General features: G+C 45.4%; 1 protein-coding gene across 1 annotated transcript in view; it reads right to left on the bottom strand.

The window, feature by feature from the left end:
- Positions 1–15179, bottom strand: part of CAP2 (cyclase associated actin cytoskeleton regulatory protein 2) — a 134629-nt gene that overhangs the window by 70594 nt on the left and 48856 nt on the right. Inside the window, exon 4 of the mRNA XM_079147073.1 lies at positions 6122–6199. Within this exon, the coding sequence (XP_079003199.1) occupies positions 6122–6199 (78 nt within the window). The remainder of the gene's footprint in view (positions 1–6121; positions 6200–15179) is intronic.

The raw sequence follows: 15179 nt of genomic DNA, 5'->3' as shown, positions 1-15179 counted from the left end.
TGACACAGGCTCCCCTCCATTGCCATCCAGCTTCCTCACCGGGCGTCAAACCAACAGGGCCACTTAATCTTGGACTAGAACCTCTAGAACCATGAGGGAAAATAGACCTGTTTATTTCCTAAGTAGCCTGTGTCAGGCATTTCATTATAGTGACTCAAGGCTGGTTAGTATGGGTGGTCGATGACTAATCAGCATCTTCCCCGAGGTTGGAACACTTAGGGTTAATATTTTTTTCTCTGTGTGACTATGCACATTAATTCCGTGCACACACACACACACACACACACACACACACACACACACACAGAGATCACTTTACTGACAGGTCTCAGCAGCATTAAGAAATGCTGGAGAAAATATGGAAAGTGAGTGGGCAGGAAGGAGGAGTCTGTTGTGCTTATGGACAGCAGCTGCGTTTCTCCGCATCCAGGTGCTTCCCATCTGCTCCTGCAGAAAACTAGAGCTGGACTGGCAAAGCCGAGTGGGAGCCCTTCCTGGACTCTCTGGTTTCAGTCCTCCTCGGGGTGGCTCCCATCCACGGGTCCAAGGCTGTGTCCTCTAGAGGTTGCACTTTTAGTTCAGGCCAGAGTTGGGGTTGCACACGGCACAGATGATTAAGGATCCTGCTTCCCATCTCTTCCGGGTGATGGGAGATGTCTTGAGGACCCCCACTCCCTACTGATCTGACTACAGTTTTATTTTGACATAACACTCCTATAAATGACAGTGCAGTGAAGCTCGTATGTGTATTGTCTGTGGAAAGGACATTGGATGGGGCTATGGTTTGTGTGTGGTTCGAAAGTGTCCCCCAAGAGGCTCAGTCCTCAGTGTGGCCATGTGAGAGGGGGTGAACCTTCAAGAGTGGCTCACTGGGGTGCTGACTCAGAAGGGGCTGAGGAAGTTCTGGTGGGATCCTGGCTGGTTCTTTCGAGGGGCTTGTTATAGAAGAGCAAGTCTTTCATAACACGCTTATAATCCCAGTGGCTTGGGAGGCTGAGGCAGGAGGACTGAGAGACCCTGTCTCAAAATAAAATATAAAAAGGAGCTGAGATGTGGCTCAGTGGTTAAGCACCCCTGGGTTCAATCCCTGGTACCGAAAAGAAGAGCAAGTTCAACTGCTCCCTGATGTCTGGCTTCCTGACTCACCATGTGATCACTTCCTCTCACACACACTCTCACTGTGACGCCAGCTGCCATGATGTGACACAGCTTAGGGAGGCTCTTGCTAGAGCCAGGGCCATGCTGTTTGGACTTTCTACCTCCAAACTGAGCTAAATAAATCTGCTCTTTAAAAAAATACCCAGACTCAGGAATTTTGTTATAGTAACAGAAAACAGAATAACACAGATGGTGAATAAAAGAGTAGGCCCAGGTCTGATCTGGTGGCCAGGTCATTAATGCATTGCTGCATATTGCTTTTTCTGTTTGTGAACTAGAAGGACATACTGTCTTTATGTCCACCTGTTTATAGATGTATCTGAATGGTTGAGCATGCCAGGTTTGGGCTTCTTGGAAATTTTCCATGTAAGAATCCTTCTTTCAACTGGAAGAAGACAGGTTTCATAAATTGTCACTAAAATTCCTAGATGATGATACTGTAAGGACTGGACCATTCTTTTGCCCAAAGATTAATTTTATAAATTACAACAAGGGAGACAAGCAAAGTATGAGATGTTCTGCAAATGTTTTGTAATGTGTTTTATGTCATGAGTATTATAATATATCAATGAGAGAGAGGTGCTTTGGAACTGCAGAGGGTGATCCATTAGTACATCGTGAAATTGATTCAGTGGGTCATGGCCAGTCTTAAAAAAAAAAGAACAGCAAGAGGATGAACCAAAAGGAACAATATCAAAATGCTATGCATGTGGTAAGAATAACTGTTGTTTTGTGAAACTAGGTGGTAAAGGAATTTTTTTTTTTTTTTTTTTGAGGGTCATGGTTGCAAAATTTGAAAGCCCTTATTTTAGAGAATGTGAGAGACTCATTGCTCAGTGCCAAAATAAGAATGGAAATTTGGAATTGGATGTCACCCTTGTCAATCAAGGCTGTAGATAAACCCCTTCTGTTCCTTCTAGGAGAGATGGAGGGGTGTGAGTCAAGGAAATAGAGGGCCCGTTTCACTTTGGTTTGCAACTCATAGCCTTCTTTTTTCTTTTCTTTTTGTACCAGGGATTGAACCCAGGGGTGCTCCACCACTGTGGTACCCCAGTCCTTTTTATTTATTTTTTTGAAATGGGGTCTCATTAAGTCACTGAGGGTCTTGCTAGGCTGCTAAGACTGGTTTCAAACTTTGGATCCTCCTGCTTCAGTCTCCCAAGTCATTAGGATTACTGGCATGTGCTACCATGCCTGGCACCATATCTGTTAAGGTTTAGATGTGGTGTCCCCTAAAAGCTCACGTGAGACAATGCAAGAAGGTTTGGAGGAAAAATGATTGGATTATAGTCTTAACCTAATCACTGAATGGGATTAAGTGAGTGGTAACTGGAGGCAGGTGGGGTGTGGCTGGAGGAGGTGGTTCATTGGGGTGGGCCTATGGGGGTATATTTTGTATCTAGAGAGTGGATTCTCTCTCTCTCTGCTTTTTGATCATCATGTGAGCTGCTTCTATCCATCACACTTTTCTGCCATGATGTTCAGCCTCACCTCGAGCCCTGAGGAATGGAGCTGGCCTTCTATGGACTAAGACCTCTGAAACCATGAGCCCTCAAATAAACTTTACTCCTCTATAATTGTTCTGGCTGGGTCATTTAGTCACAGCAGCATCAATTGAGAATTTGTTAGAATGACAGACTTGTGGGCCCAGCTGAAACCTATCAAGCCAGACCCTGTACTCGAACAAGATCTCTAGGTGGAGAGTGAAATTTGAGAAGTGGTGGTCTAGGGACAGTTGGAAGTGAAATTCTGAAGCCCCTGAAATACATCTGAGCTGAAGGTCTGATGGGGAGGGTGATCCACACACTGCAGCTTCTCAAAGTGTGGTCCCTGGACCAGCAGCATCTCCATCACTGGAGACTCCTTAGTACTACAGATACCTGGGGCTCAACCAAGACCTACTAAATTGGAATCTCTGCAAGTGGGATCCAGTGTTCTGTGATTCAACCATCCCAGGAATTCTCATGCACACTATAGCTTGAGAAACACCACTGGATGTCAGTGGGAGTTAAGATTATAGCAAATTCTTTCCCTTCTGAAAGAAGACAAAAACAATGACATGGACCAATATTTTGCTCCCATGAAAAAATACCATCTGTTTTATGATACTACTCTTTACGGTGTATCTTCTAGGATGACATGGGGCAGACCAAAGTCTGGCCAAGGATGGTCTTCACCACTGGTGGAGACCTCTCTAACCTGCTTTTCTTCCTGGTGCAGGTTGCAGGACAGTGCTCTGGGTAAAGAAGAAAGGGAAATGGGGTGGGGGTCAGAAAGGGAAGTGGGTGCTAAAAGACCACCATGCATTTGCCTCCCTAGTCCTGCTGGGCCTTAGCACACAGATAGCGCTGTGTAAGTGCCACTGGGGACAGTTCCGTGCATGCCTCCTTGGAACCAGCCTCTCTCCCTTCTATCAAGAATGTAGCAGAATAAGAGGGGGAAGCTGTAGATACTAAACCCAAGACTCTGCACAGCCATGTGCTAAGCCACAGGCAGCCCCCTTACCATGGCTCACCGGGGCACCTCAGTTCCAGTGCATCAGCTCACCCAACACTAGCTTACGTCCTCATTCAGGGTTTAGCGAGTGACTTTCACGTGAGGCCTGTAAGGGACTGCCAGGATCACCAGTGAGGAAAAGTCACAGTTCTTCATCCACCGAGACACAACTGAAACCACCTCTTCTCCCTCAACCAGAAGAGGCGGGCTAAGGCGGAACCCAGAGGTATTACACTGCAATTTCCTAGTTCCATTTTTGTTTTGCAAAGCAGGGTCAGAGAAGGCCAAGGAGGAAGATGCTCCTGCCGTGGAAGATGGACTCTTTTCATCCCGCAGACCCACCTGCCCGCCTCACGCGGAGGGAACTGATACACCTCCCTCAGTGAGGGACGGCAGCACTGGTTACAGTCAGAATTTCCTTTGGGGCTGTAGCCAAGGGACTGAGTCCAGCACCAGCGAGAAAAGTCAAGCCAAGGTCACTCTTCAGACCAATTAAGTCAGAACCCCTCAGGATGGCACTGCTATTTATTTTTTTATATTCTTATTTTTATTTTTTTGCTCTGGGAAATGAATCCTGGGACACTTTGCCCCTGAGCCACACCCCCAGCCCTTTATATTTTTTCTTTTGAGACAGGTTCTCACTAAGTTGCTTAGGGCCTTCCTAAGTTGCTGAGGCTGACCTTGAACTTGTAATCCTCCTGTCTCAGCCTCCTGAGTTGCTGGGATTACAGGTGTGCATCACTGTGCCTAGCTCGTGGCACTGGTATTGGAAACAGAACAGAACAGAACTTTCCAGGTGATTCCACAGCACTGGCAAGGCTGGGAATGGTTGTTCCAGGGAGGATATGAAGTCTCAGGGGTTGTTTCTTTCTGGAGCTGAGTGTCACCTCCTAAAGGCCAGAGCTCTGTATTTCCTGAATCTCAGCTGAACGTTTTTAATTCCAGGAGGTGTTTTAGAATTTAAAGTAAGTCACTACATTTAAGCTGTTGGGTCATCACACATGATCAAGTTATCCTTTTTATTTATATTATTTTGATCAGCTTTAGATGCAAAATATTTAGTTAAAAGAGCAATTTTTACTTCTTTCTTATCTAACAAGATATGCTGGCAGTAGATTGGTCTTTTAATGAATAATTTCATTAATTGCCCAAATGGCATGATAGAAACATTATGAATGTGTGTTAAAGGGAACGTGACCATCTGTGTGATACAGTGTCAGTGGTTTGGGCTTGTGGGTGGAACTGGCTTTAGAGAATGGGCAGTTTTACGGTGGCCTGGGAGGTGGGAAGGACCCATACCCACCACCACTTTGCTTTTACCATTTTTTCACCCTCAATCCTGGGGACGGAACCCAGGGACACTCTACTACTGAGCTTCCTCCCCAGCCCTTTTTTGGAAATTTTGACACAGGGACTCACTAAGTTGCCAAGGCTGGCCTTGAACTTGTGACCTCAGCCTCCAGAGTAGCTAGGGTAAGAGGTGTGTACCACCACACCCAACCTCTCTTAAATTTTCACTCTGGGCCCTACCTGGCAATGTAGGATCAGTTAAAGGTTATTAAGATGATAATATTGACAATATTGTCGCAATTAACAGCAAATCCTCTAACATCTCTAAATATCTTTAAGAAATGTTAATCCGTATTCCTCATGGCAGAGAAAGGAGAGGTGGAACAGGCCTGCGCACTTACAGATTCATAAGAGTTCTCTCCAATTTTGGTGTTTTTGCTTTTTAATAAGCTCCTAAGTGATGCTCAAGCTGCTCATCCTCATTCTTAAAACACCCAAATTGGAGAGGATCTTTGAATGAGAATGAGGATCAGCAGTTTGGGAATCACTTAGGAGCTGATTAACAAGAACATCTCGGGCCACATTCCAGACCCAGTGAATCAAAAACTGCAACAAAGCTCCCAAGGTCACCCAGAAACAGAAGACACACCAACTCTGCCTAGCCACGCTGCTTACGATCCAGGAGCTAATCAAACCCAGACAAAAAATTGATGGCTTATCATAGAGGTGCATAGTCATCAACAACAAAGTAGCACAAAAATCAGAACTAAAAGTTCGTGGTGAACATTTCCTCATTAGGAAAACATTGTAAGGCCTGTAAAAAGATCAGAATGTGGAGGACATTAAAAAAATGGACCTTTTGGCTTAGTGATGTCCATTGTCAGGCTGTGGATTTAGCCATAATGACATCGGTAGAAAGAAGACACACATACTGCTTTTTTTTTTTTTTTTTTTTTTTTTTTTTTTGTAATTGGCACATATATTCTTAAAAACTTGTCTACTAAGATCATGAAGATAGAAGAAATGTTCACACCATGACTGGATCAGAGGCAGAACCTACAAGTGCTAGGAGTCTCATTCTGGATTTCTCTCACAGGAAATGGTCCTGCTGGTTTCCTGTCCCACGTCTCACTCAAGTGCCCACTTCCTGGGCAGCCTGACTCACAACCATCCTTACCTCCTGGGGTTGTTGGTACTGCGAGGCCATCAGAAGGAACGCCCGCTGGGCCTGGAAAGCACCATGCACCATTTCTGCCTGAAAATAGAGGAAGAATGGCAGCTTCAGTGTTTGGGTTCCTAGACCAAAAGTCATGACAGGACCCAGTAATTCCACCCCCAGGAATATACCCAAGAAGGAAGGAACTAGATGTTCATACGAAAACTCATCAATGAATATTCCTGGCAATATTATGCATAGTAGCCCCAAAATGGAAACAACCCGAATGTCCATTAGCAGATAAATCAATGGATGAATACCATGGGATGTATCTACACAACAGTGCATTATTCAGCCTTAAAAAAAGAAAGTTCCATCACATGCTACCACATAGGTGACTCTTGAAAACATTATGCTGAGCGACTGAAGTCACTCACAAAAGAGCACGTTCGTATGACCCCGTTTATATGGAATGTTCAGAATAAGCAAATCTGTAGAGACAGAAACTGGATCCATGGTTGCCAGGGGCTTCAGGAAGGGCCACGGGGAGGGAGCTGCTGATGGGCATGGGGTCCTTTTGGGAGTTTTGGATCAGATCAGGTGGTGGTGGTTTCACAACTTGTGAATGTGCTAAAAACCAGGGACTCATATACTTTGAAAGGGTGGATGTGAGGATATGTAAATTCTATCCCAACAAACCTTTAAGAAGTCCCAGCCCCAATGTGCTCTGGTTTCCACAGGGTGTCTCCCTCCTGTACGCTTTCCATGTGCCCCAAATCTGTTCAACCCCTTCTAGTGGACAGAGAATCACCCCCTAAGCCGTCCCCACAAAGACACGCTCACCCAGAGCTGTGGCTTCTGTGACTCCCATTAAGGTGGGCCTGGAAAAGATTTTTCAATGCCATTTTGGGCCTTGGCCAGGGGGCACCTGAACCTTACCTCCAACAAAAGGAGGCGTGCAGGTGGGAATACCTTCTTTACTCACTCTGACTCACACTTCACTGATTAATTCAATTAGGTCAGTGGACAAGAAAAAATCCTTTCAAATGTCTATGCCACCCAGAATTAATCATTTCAAGCATATTCCCTAGTTTTTAAGACAATTTATTTCATCAGATAAAGCACACCAATTCAAAATAATCATTAGGAATGCAGAATGTTTCAAAGATGGAAGTTTTAAAAACAATGCTTGACAACCTAGAAATAATCAGTATCAACATTAGCTAAACATAATTCCTACATTTTAAGAATTTATGCAGAGAGGGCTGGGGACGTGGCTCAGTTAGAGGGCCTTCCTTGCATGCACAGGCCCTGAGTTCTTTCCCCAACATCACCGACCGAAAAAAAAAAAGGAAAAAATGTGGAGAAACTTACAAAATGGGACCACACCTAGCACTATTTTTTAAAAAAAATTAAAGGCATATATTTTAATATATGCTTTCAATATACTATTGAAATATACTATTGAATAGTAGAGATTAAAAAAGAAAAGTAACTGTTAAACTTCCAGGAAAAGTTTCTGCACTATAATAGTTATTATTACCTAAGTGATCATTCTAAGGTTAAAAAATCAGAAAATACTAGCAGACTGGAATCATTATCTCCATAGCTTTTAGATTCTGTTTTGAACTTACTTATCTGAAATCTGTGTTCATTGTGATCGAATGAATATTTTTTCTACCGTTAGTAAACATTTCAACAGGTCTCACAGGTTAATGTGTCTAACTTATGGTTTCTGTATTAATGTTGTTCTGAGCTCTTGATTGACTAGACTTTCCTCTTTTCATTTACTATCATTTTCTCACCTTGTCTTTAAGCTATTTTAAAATTATTTTCATTCTTTTGTCAAAATTTGAAGAGTATGAGTTCTATCCTTATTAAGCCATTGTAGGATTCTGTTTCTGTTATTTAAGTTTATCTTCTTCGAGGGTATTAGAGTTCGGATCTGCCTGTGCCCCAAAAGTCCATGTGTTAAAGGCTTGGTTCCCAACTGGTACTGTTGGGAGGTAGTGGAACCTTTAAGAGGTGGGGCCTAGAGGGAGGTCTTTAGGTTACTGAGGGAAAGAAACGTCCTTGAAGGAGATTGTGGAGTCCTGGTCTAGCTTTTCTCCCTTTCATTTCCAGCTGTGAGGTGACACTTCCTCTACCATGCACTCCCTCCATGATGTACAGTCTCACCACAGGCTCAAATGACTTAGACTGAACCTTCTCAAACTGTGAGACAAAACAACCTTTTCTCTTTTTAACTTGATTATCTCTGGTATTCGGTTCGATTAATGGAAAGCTGACTAACACAAAGGGTGAGCCCGAGTCTCTCTACTTCATGTGCCTTGTTCTATTTTCACAGCTGCCATGCTGGTTCTTTTCATCTTATTCATGCTTGATCCTCCCTGTCCAGATACTTAAAATTTTCTGATAAAAACACAAGTGATTCCTCGAGTCTCTTGCTTCCATAGTGGAGTTCAGTGTCTTCCCTCTCAAGCCAAAAAATTTGAGGGTGAAATGCTTTGTGCTCTCTCTCTTCTTCTAGGACCTAATGGAACAGGATATAGGGAAAGAGCGAGCTCAGAGGAGGTGATATCCAGTCTTTATTTTTGGGTGCTGCTCATTCTGTGAGTTTGTTACATGACCTAAAACAGAACTCACTCCAGCTAATTGCAACATCTGCCATCCTTACGGAGTAGTCCCCTCAGGTTTTAGACGATTTCTCTGATTTACCACCCAGACGTGAAGCCTCCCCTCCACCGGGAGACGCCCTCCATGGCTCTTTCATTGCTTTACGTTCTCCTTCCCTTATTTAATTTCCTCTAAGGTCTTTAAGGGCTGGGGAGGTGGACCAGGGTTAGGAACCAAAATCACTCAGCCACCAGTTACTGACATGTATTGCTTTAGGTGACGGCTTTTGTTTGGTGACTATAAGAGAGTTTTTTTTTTGTTTTTTGTTTTTCTTTGTTTGTTTGCTTGAACCCTCACTCTTGCTTTCCTCCACTCATTTGTGAGAAGGGAAGATTTTTCCCAGAACAATTCAGTTGAATTTGGCCATGAGTACATTCCTTTTGGCTACTGATGTCTTCTTAATCTCCTCCTTGTTGGCTTCATATCTCTTTGGGGTCAGGTTCCAAATCTACCATCTTGGATATGATATAACTCTGCAATCGACAATGGGAAGTACCAGCTTAATACATTTTCAAAAATAGGCTCCTGGAACAGCACAAGAGGGTTGGGTTAAATTCACCCCAGTATCAATATCAGACCATTTTCTGGGATGGAAGGGCATGCGATGCCAACTAAATGGGAAATGACTAGTTTTTATCCTTCCACTTATCATGTTTTGGCACCTCACACATTTCCCAAAACATTTACTGGAATGAACACCTTAATTTTGACTCTAACTTCCTCATTAATTCCCATCTAAGGATTTTATTTTCTCTCAAAGAAGATGTTTGAAATCAAACCAAGACGTGTAGACCATTTACCCTTAAACCATAAATGCAAATCATCATCGATGTAATGAAGTCTTGCAGATGTTTAAATGAGCATATATTTCTCGCAAAACCATTTTTGAAGGACATCATCTTCCTTCTTCTTTGTTCTGGTTGTCTGATTGCTGGGACTGTATTGCTCAAAAATCTCAAATTTCAGATATTGCTTAGGGAAGAATAGAGTTTTCAAATTTTACTGACTTGGATGCCATTATGACCTTATAAACGTGAAGCTCAGCTGCATGTTTTCTTACCTATCAACACGTATACTATCAGTGATTCAGAAGGACCTTTGTTGGTCTCTAATGACCACATTTCCAAAGACCACAAGATATAACTTCCCACGGCACGGCTGGAAATAAAATAACTGCACTTCTCCCAGCAACGATGATACTGAGGTAGCGTCCGCGTCCATGACCAGCCTTGCAGACTCGCCTGGATTATAGTTGCCATGGGAACAGTGAATCCGGATGGTCCGACTTCTATAGTTAAAATTGTAGCTCAGAGGTAAGCATTAACAACGTTTTCGTGGTTATCCCAAGATGCACACTGTCGTTAGCATTTTTCACTTTCCCTAGTAACGACATTCAGCCTGTTGCTAATAGAGCAATTTTCTGGTAGGGCTGATTAGTGAAGATGGGCAATTTCATTAATTAGTCTCTTCCTCCAAATGGCCTTTCACTGTACAGTCGGGGTTGAGGCTGGGGCGGAGAATGGCAGGATACCTAGAGAGCTGCTGCAAAACCTTTCTGAGGATTTGCCTGTGCCTTCTTTCAGCTCCCTGGAACTTTGGGTGGAATTAGTAAACTAAACCCCACCCCTTTTGAAACTCATCAGCCCACATGTCAAAGGACTTTCATTCCACCTTTGAGATATGCCAAGCCACTTGCTTCTTACTTCTGGAAAGTTCTGTGAGTTGTCCAAACCTATTGAGGAGCAAGTTCACTGAACCTGCTGAGTCTGGTGACTGGAAAGGGAGAATCTGGCTCACTCAGGCAATTTGAAACACTGTGAAAGAAAAAGCCAAACGCAGGGGTTTTCAGGAACCACAGATAACTGAGGGTTTCTGCTGAGTTTGTCTATCACATGTGTGCAGGGATCTGGGGCCCCAGTGACCTCTACCTGCCTCTGACACGTGTGTGCGCAGAGGAGAAGACCATTTTGGTAAAGATCCAGGCTCTCCACTTCATGTGAAGTCTTTCATTAGCACTTGGGTTCTCACGCAAGTTGTGAGACACCTGTAGTTTTGGGGTCCTAGAGTAGGAAAATGAACTTCAGAAACAGTTTAAAGCAAGTCCTGGGGGAAGCAAGCAGACACCAGCTAAACATGACTTATTTTTATGTAATCCTCCCGGGAGCGAGAGCTGGCGCCTTCCCCCGGGGAAGCGCAACTGACCTCTCAATACTCATCAAAGCTGTTTGCAGCGTTTCGTTGGAAAGGCACAGGCTGCAAAGTCCCACGAGGATGGCAAAATAAACAGGCACTGCTGGGGTAAGAGGAGGAAGCTGGGAAAGCATCCCGCCCGGTGCCCGTGCCAAAGGCACCTGAGATGGTTCTGGAAGTGCATTGGCCTCCTCCTGGGAACCGGAGGGCTGAAGGGAAGGGGCCCATCCTCTGACCGAGGGCAAGTGGGAGCGTGGGTATCTGTGTTCTCAGTGCCACTTGCAGGTCTTGGGTAGTCACTCTCAAAGCCACCCCCACCGCAGTCCCCAGGTGGCCTGCCAACACCTTTCACTGCATAGTTAGAGATGCTGTGTTTTCAGATTTGTTCTTTAGGGGGTCTCTGCTCGACCCTAAAGAAGTCCCTGGAGTTTTGACCAATGAAGAAGTAAAGAGGGATCTCAGAGGAAAGCAAGAGAAGAAAATGGGCCAAAAAATGAGTGGAAGGATGCCTAAGACTCGTTTCACCCACTTCATGGTTTTTTTGTGTAAAACAAGATGGCCGATGCCTCATTTTCTTTGTGAAGGTGAGCACCAACCCCATAAAGCTGGGTTGTAACAGACACCTGAGCTGACGTGTCAGGAACCTCTCGGAAGGCTTAAGCCAGTGGTTCTCTGTCCTGCACATGCTTCCGAATGCACTGGAAGGTTTGCTCAGACAGGTGGCTGAGACTCGCCCCCAGAATTCCTGACTGGACAGATTTGGCGGGGGCCTAAGAACTGGCATGCTTCAAGTCTGGACACCATGCGTGGAACACTACCGGTGTTCATATCTCCTGTGCTTTGTCTGCCGTTTCTCTCTCATTTCCATTAGCAGCTGAATTAGAAAACAGCTCACCCGGCTCCACTCTGGAACCGTGCACTCAAGACCATCCAGAGGAGCTCCCTCCAGTCAACCCTGGCAGTTTTTTCAAGTGAAGGGATGAAGTTCTAGAAAAAATGTTCTTTGCCCAAGGTCACATAGCCAGTGGTGAGTGGCCAAGTGGAGGCGAGAATTCCCAACCCCCATTTCCTTTCTAGGGAGCACAGAATACAGGTTAGTTTGGCAAAAAGTGAGTGAGAACAATCCAGATCCTGAGAACTGGATGTGACTGCATCAGGCCGACGTTGCTTTGAAAAGTTTCAGCAGGACTGTGTGGCTATAACCACCTGCCTAGTGGGGGGGTGACAAGTGGCATGAGCGGAGCTGTTGTGGGAACCGCACCACCCCCAAAATATTTATAAAACGGCCGCATGGGCACGGAGGACAGGGCTGATGTGGTAATGGGAGAGGACCAAAGAAGCGCGAGAGGAAAGAGCACGAGCCCCTGGTGGAAGTGTGCCAGTGCTGCTCGGGAGCAGGTGCTGCGGGCCACGGAGAGGACCCGCTCACCCTGAGCCCTTCCAGGGCGCTCACTTCTTACAAAGGGTTTGACGAAGCCCAGAATCGCCACGGGGCCCTGCGCGATTGCACACTCACCCTTGGCATTGTGGCGGCCACTCCGCCTGCGCTCCAGTGGGGTGGCCTCCCAAGCACCCCAGGACTCTGCCTGAAAGAGCCCCGGACAAGAAATGCAGTTATACACCCAGAGCCTGCCTCCGGCTGCTCAATTTCCTCTTAGGAAAAATGAAAAAAACAAGACCAGGAAAGGGCAGCGGCTTCCCAAGGTTGGAGACCGTGAAGGCTCAGAGTCAGGTCTGGTGAGGCGAGGCCACGTCACCTCTTCGCTCCCAGGGTTCACCACCCACCCGCTCCCTCCTAACGTCCTCATGACATCAGAAGCCCCAAGAGCCACGCTTCCCGGTGCTATTCCTCCATCTCCTCTGCTGAGACTGGCGTGAGGTTTTGTGTACGGCAGGTGCTTAAGCTTATCTACTGCTCAGCAAGGGTTCCACTTGCTATGGTTCAGGCCATCTGCCAGAAAATTAAGTCCAGTAGCTGATGAGGAGTGTCCGAAGAACCATAAACTGGGTGTGGCCGCTCAAGAGCAGGGTCGAGATGCATCCCTTAGGTGTCTTTTTCTCCCTGACGCCAATCAAGCTTTGAATCAATCACGGAAGGGAGGATGCGGTTCCTCACACCATACCAATGCACCTGAACAGACAAGCTCTCCCAAGTTGCCACAGGTTCTCCTGTCCTGTGTGATACAGTCCTGGTTGGCTCCCTCTATCAACCTCCCAAGTGTCTACTTCAAAGTCCCACCTCCTTCAAATCTCTGTCTCCACCCTTCCTGGGGCCTGGCACGTCACAGGTGCTTGGAGCTGCTGAGCAGATGCCCAGTGACGAGGAGAGCAGGGGCAGGGTCTGAACCCAGTGTAAACTGTTCAGTGTTGATTTGTGAGCAGCGGATGGAAAGCTGCAGTCCTTCCAAATTCAGCTACCAGGCCTGAGAGTGTTAGCGAGAAGAAACATTGTTTCAATTTTCGAGCAGCATTATTGAACTTCCACCCCAACTTCATCCACTGGGTGATAAAACATTGATGGGGGGCACTTTGGATGTTATGAACACCACACAGGTGGTGATGTGGGGGGTCACTGAGCAACTCTGCAGTGAGCATTGTTTCATTTTAACTGTTAAAAAAAAGCAAAGTTCTCTAAAGATGTTCTCACCTTCACTACGTAAGATTGTTATTGCTTGTGCCTCTTGTTGTTATTCCTATCATATTTATCTAGGGTGCCTGGTGGTGCTGGTGGAGACCGGGAGGAGGCTAACCTGACACCCCACCTGCCCCTGCCTGCTGTCACAGCCAAGAATGAAGCAGGCAAGGGCAGAAATTTCTCCAACTATGACTTCTTTGGTTCCCGGGGACCGCACCTATTTTTGCATGGAAAGTGTGGGGGGATCACTCTCTCCCTTTCCAGTGCCAGGAGGAAAGGGCATAAAGAAAGCAAGCCAGAATTATTCCCAACTTGTACCTATGCTTGTGCTAAAACTTGTTCTGAGGGCAAATTTGGTAGCATGATGTAAAGTGAAGACCTGAGAAATCAGATTGACTGCTGACATTGCCACAGTGAGACCAGCAAGGCCAAGCTGTGCACAGACTATGACTGGACTACCATGTCCATTAGCACCCTCATGTGCCACCTGGACTCTCTATACCTGCCAGTGCTTGGCATGTGTCGCCTGTTCCTATACAAAGGGTCATCCCAGATTTCGGTATGATTCAGGAAGAAACAGGGTTGTACAATGAATGGTGTTTAGGATTTTGAAAAATGTCCTTTAGAAATAAATACCCCATGATATCCACAGGAGTTATCTCTGGATATGAAAGTGGGATATGAGTGGTTTTGTTCTCTTCTCCATACACCGATTGCCAGATTTTCCTACATCAGAAAAGATTTTTTAATTTTTCCAAAAAGACACATGAGTAAAATAGAAACTCGTTATTTAATTTTACAATCAAAAGTATATTCTGAGCACGTACTGTGCACCCATGAGCTAGATCAGCTACGAATCTGTGGGACGGGATGGGATGGGACGGGACTAGAGAGGATAATCAGTGCATGTGAGTACCAATCGGCGAGCGCCCATGGAGAGAACACAGCATCGCCGTCCCATCCAGAAGGGACAGACTGCTGGTATCATCAGCCCCTGGCTGCACAGAAGACATTCCCAGGAAGCACTCTCATAAAATAGAGTGAAAGGGGAATGCAGAAAAGGTCCCTTTAGAACCCAGGAAGCACAGGGCTCGGTGCTTGGTCATTCCCAACCCTGGCAGCCTCTGGCCTCTTCAGGACAGAAGGGACTTCAGCAAACGCAACTCCCCTCGGCTGTCTTCTTGAAGTATCCAGTGAACATAAAATGGAGGCTAAATTTACAGGCTGACTAGGGGAAGGAAGCTGTAATGTCACACTCTACTTACTTAAAAAATACGTTGGCAATATTCCATTAAATCATAAAGACAAGCTAATTTAAAGACTCTGGCCGGCTCAAATACCAACCAAGCACAGTTGATTTCAGGTTCTGCCTTAGCCAAAGCATATATCAAAAGGCCAATAATTTTATATTAGGTAATTGTTATAAATTAATGTTTTTACTGCCCTTAAAGTTTACCGATTTTTTTTAAACCTTCACTTCTACTCTCATTGGCAGAGAAAGGAGGCATGTTTATTGAATAGGGCTAAATAGTTTTGCAATCTAGAAAGGACAGATGAGTAGGTAGATGGAGAATGTCA

The sequence above is a fragment of the Sciurus vulgaris genome, assembly GCF_902686455.1.
Source record: "Sciurus vulgaris genome assembly, chromosome: 7".
Taxonomy (NCBI): Eukaryota; Metazoa; Chordata; class Mammalia; order Rodentia; family Sciuridae; genus Sciurus; species Sciurus vulgaris.
Note: the sequence above shows the minus strand (reverse complement) of the source record. Positions and strands in the feature narration are given on the sequence as shown.